Source organism: Corvus kubaryi, unplaced genomic scaffold (genome assembly GCF_017639235.1).
Source record: "Corvus kubaryi isolate FWS band 111438036 unplaced genomic scaffold, C.kubaryi_AGA036_p1.0 36379, whole genome shotgun sequence".
In the NCBI taxonomy this organism is placed as follows: domain Eukaryota; kingdom Metazoa; phylum Chordata; class Aves; order Passeriformes; family Corvidae; genus Corvus; species Corvus kubaryi.
Genome location: NW_024580859.1, coordinates 2,125 through 5,456, shown reverse-complemented (window position 1 = coordinate 5,456; position 3,332 = coordinate 2,125). Strand labels below are relative to the sequence as shown.

Genomic DNA, 3,332 nt, shown 5'->3' with positions numbered 1-3,332 from the left:
GCCACCTCCCTGTCCTGGTCACCTCTATCCGATCCCATATTTATCCCCTAACCCTGGTGCCACCTCCCCATCCTGCCCCTCTCTGTCCCCTCTGATCCCATATTTATCCCTTACCCCTGGTGCCACCTCCCCGTCCCCTCTCTGTCCCCTCTATCCGACCCCATATTTATCCCCTAACCCTGGTCCCACACAGCTCCGGGATCTGCTCCCGACGACCCCGGAGAAGCCGGATCCCTTTTCCCGGCAGGATGAGGGCAAAGAGGGATGGGGAGGATCCACATTCCCGTTCCCAGGTGGCCACCGGGATGAAGCTCCGGGAACTGGGAGGGAAGTGTGAGGCCTGGGTCGTGTCGGTCACTGATGTTGGTAGAACCCGCTGGGACACGGAATTCTATGGGAATTCTGTGGGAATTGGGCTCAGATCCCAGCAATCCATGATCTGAGGATTGACTTGAACCATCCTAGGATAGGGACAGGGCTGGCAGCTCCCCAAAACCAGCCCGGAGCGGGAAATGGCGCGGATGGGAACCATCCAGCTCCGGGAACAGCTGGGAATGCGCTGCCCCACCACGTCCAGCCCCGGCCGGGACCTGTGCCATGAGAGTGCCCGGAAAAAACGCACCCGGAACACTCCGGATCCTTTTTGGGAGCAGCTCCTTTCCCAACGGGATAATTTCGGCAGGGAGAGGCTGGGCTGAGGCCAGGCACGTTTTGGTGCAGGCACCGTCCCGGTTTGGCGGGATTTCGCGGGGTTTTGGCGGGATTTCGCGGGGTTTTGATGGGTCCGTCCCTGCCGTGCGCAGCCACCATGAGGGCCGTGCTCTGGGACCTGCTGCTGCTGTGCCTCTTCGCCCGGGCGCGGGGCGACTGCCGGGGCGACTGCCTGCACTGCGACCGCCAGCTCTACCGCGACAGCTTCGACGTCCTCGTGAGTGCCGCCGCGGCCCCTTGTCCCCAGTCCCGTGGGCACCCTCCTCCCTGAGCGGGATTGGGGTCCCGGGGTGGGATTTGGGTTTGGAGGGGGAGGTGCCGCCTGCTGTCGCTGTCCGTGGGCCCCGGGGTGGTCCCGAGGGAGGGCGAAGATCCCAAATCGGGACCCCAAACCCCCCCAGCTTTCATCCCCCATTGCTCCTCACCCATCCCAACCCCATCCTCTGAGGAGCCTCCGAAATCCCGCTCCCGGTCTCGATTTGCCTCCCACCCTGGATGGGAAGAGCCATAATCTCGCAATTTGGGCTTTTCCCAGCTCCTGATCCTTTTCCGCTCCGCTGAGTCGTGGCCGTGTCCCGGCCGGCTGCGATCCCGTCTCCGCCATTCCCAAGGGATTATCCATCACCTCTCCCCGCCCACTCCCCTGTTTATCCGGGATGACAAATCCCAGCACGTCCCCCCCTTCCCAAAAGGAGCCGGCAGCTCGGAAGGCCCCCAAGGTTGGGAAATATCCCCCCAAAAATCTCGGGAGGGACCAGAGACTTCCAGGAGAGGCTGGAGCCACCCCAGTGCCACCAAGGGCACGTCACTGCCACCAAGTTTTGGGGGGCCACCACGCTGGTTTGGCCCCAAAATGTTGGTTTGAAGGCACCAGCACCTTCTTCCTGCCTGGTCCTGCTCTTGGAGCTCCAGCCGGAAACTGGGAGAGAAGCTGGGATGGTTGGTGGCCCCTGGATCCCGTGGCAGGTCCGATCCCAAAGAAAGAGCGGTTTGAACCGGGAGCGGAGGGATTTGGGGTCTTCTGAGGCTCCGTTTGGGCTGGAAGAAGCCTCGCGGTGGGATTTGGTGCAACCCTTCCACCAAAGCAAGGCCCGAGGAAGTCCCGTCAGCTCCGTCGGAGGTGGGAGCAGGAGATTCCCCGGAATTCCAGGTGCCAGGGAGGGACAGGGACCAGCTGCTCCTCCAGCTGTGGGTGAATCGCCCCATCCCGCTCCCCAAAACCCACAGAGGCACCAAGCAAAGATCGGGAAGAGCCTCCCCAGGTGGTTTTGGCGCTGGATGTGGAGGATCATCGGCTGCTGCTTGCCGAACATTCCCAACCCGCTCCGAGCCGTTTCCGTGGGAATTCAGACCACAGCTCCACGGCCGAGGAGCCCAGGATGTCCGTGCTGGAGGGTGCCAGGACCTCTGATGGTGGGGCTGGGCTGAATCCTCTCAAACTGCACAGATCCATCACTTCCATCGGCGCAGACCCTTCCAAAGCCTTGGAAATCCCAGGAGAGGACCTCGGCTCAGAGCAGGATGCCCTCGGTGACCCCACAAGGCCCCATCCTACAAAACGCTCCTCACCGCCTCGCTTGGGGACAATTCCCCTTCTTTTGGGTTTTGTCGGCGGAGCCCTCGGGGATGGGAAGAGCCGACGGAGCTGCAGCCCTGAGCGACCACGCCGGGACTTGTGGCACCTCCCTCTTGGCCGAGCTGATGGTCCCAAGGAGAAGAGAAGTTCGGCAGAGCTTTGGGGCCTGCAGGCGGCCACGGGATCCCCGATGTCCTCCAGCACGGCGTCCCCAGCTGGGGTTCGGCGTTTGAAGGACCCCGCCGTGAAGGAGACGCCGGGATGGAGACGATTCCGCGTGCAGGAGGACAACCCTTCCCTTCTGGGCCTTCCACCCACGGCTCCTTCTGGTGTTTGTTGAGTTTGGCTCTTCCATGATCTTTTCCGGATGGTTTTCCCTGGGCGCTGTGCCCGGTCTGCGTGCGGCTCCGATGGATGAGGCACAACCGTGGTGGGATGAACCCGTGGGCGCTGAGGGAGCCCAGGGACACCTGTGACAAAGGGACGTGGTGAGGGGGGCCCGTTCCTGGGGGCTGGAGGATCCAAAGGTCTCCGCTGCCTTTGAGGAAGGCGTGGAGGAGGATCTGGGAAGCTTCCCATGGATCCCCAGCGAGGCGTTGGAGCGCATCGTCCTGCAGAGCTTCCCCGAAGGTTTGGAGCACGGGAAGGTCACCGGGAGCAGCCAGCGGGGATTTATGGAGGGGAAGCAGTGCCTGACCAGCGCCGGGGCTCTCTGCAGCCGGACAGCCGGGCTGGACCTTCATCCCCGTGTCCCGTGACATCCTCAGGGCCAACCCCGGGGCAGTGAGGCGGAGTCGAACCTGGAGGAGCCGGACTTGTTCGGGATAACGGGGCAGGAGCACCCTCAGCAGAGGCTGCGGAGCTGGGAGGGCTGGGGGGAGCCCACAGGGTCCCGCTGCCATCCGGAGGAACGTTCCCAGCTGGAGAAACCTCGGGAAGAGCAGCAAGGAGAGGAGCAAAGTCCCGTCCCTGGGGAGGAACAGCTCCAGGCACCGGGACCTGCCATGGGAACGGGCCAGAGGTCCTTTCCCACCTCCACCATCCC

At 63.3% G+C, this 3,332-nt stretch overlaps 1 protein-coding gene across 1 annotated transcript in view; it reads left to right on the top strand.

Moving 5' to 3' along the window:
• The window catches only part of PNOC (prepronociceptin), an 8,189-nt gene that overhangs the window by 3,315 nt on the left and 1,542 nt on the right, over nt 1-3,332 (top strand). Inside the window, exon 2 of the mRNA XM_042019887.1 lies at nt 804-928. Coding sequence (XP_041875821.1) covers nt 809-928 — 120 coding nt within the window. The 5' untranslated portion in view covers nt 804-808. The remainder of the gene's footprint in view (nt 1-803; nt 929-3,332) is intronic.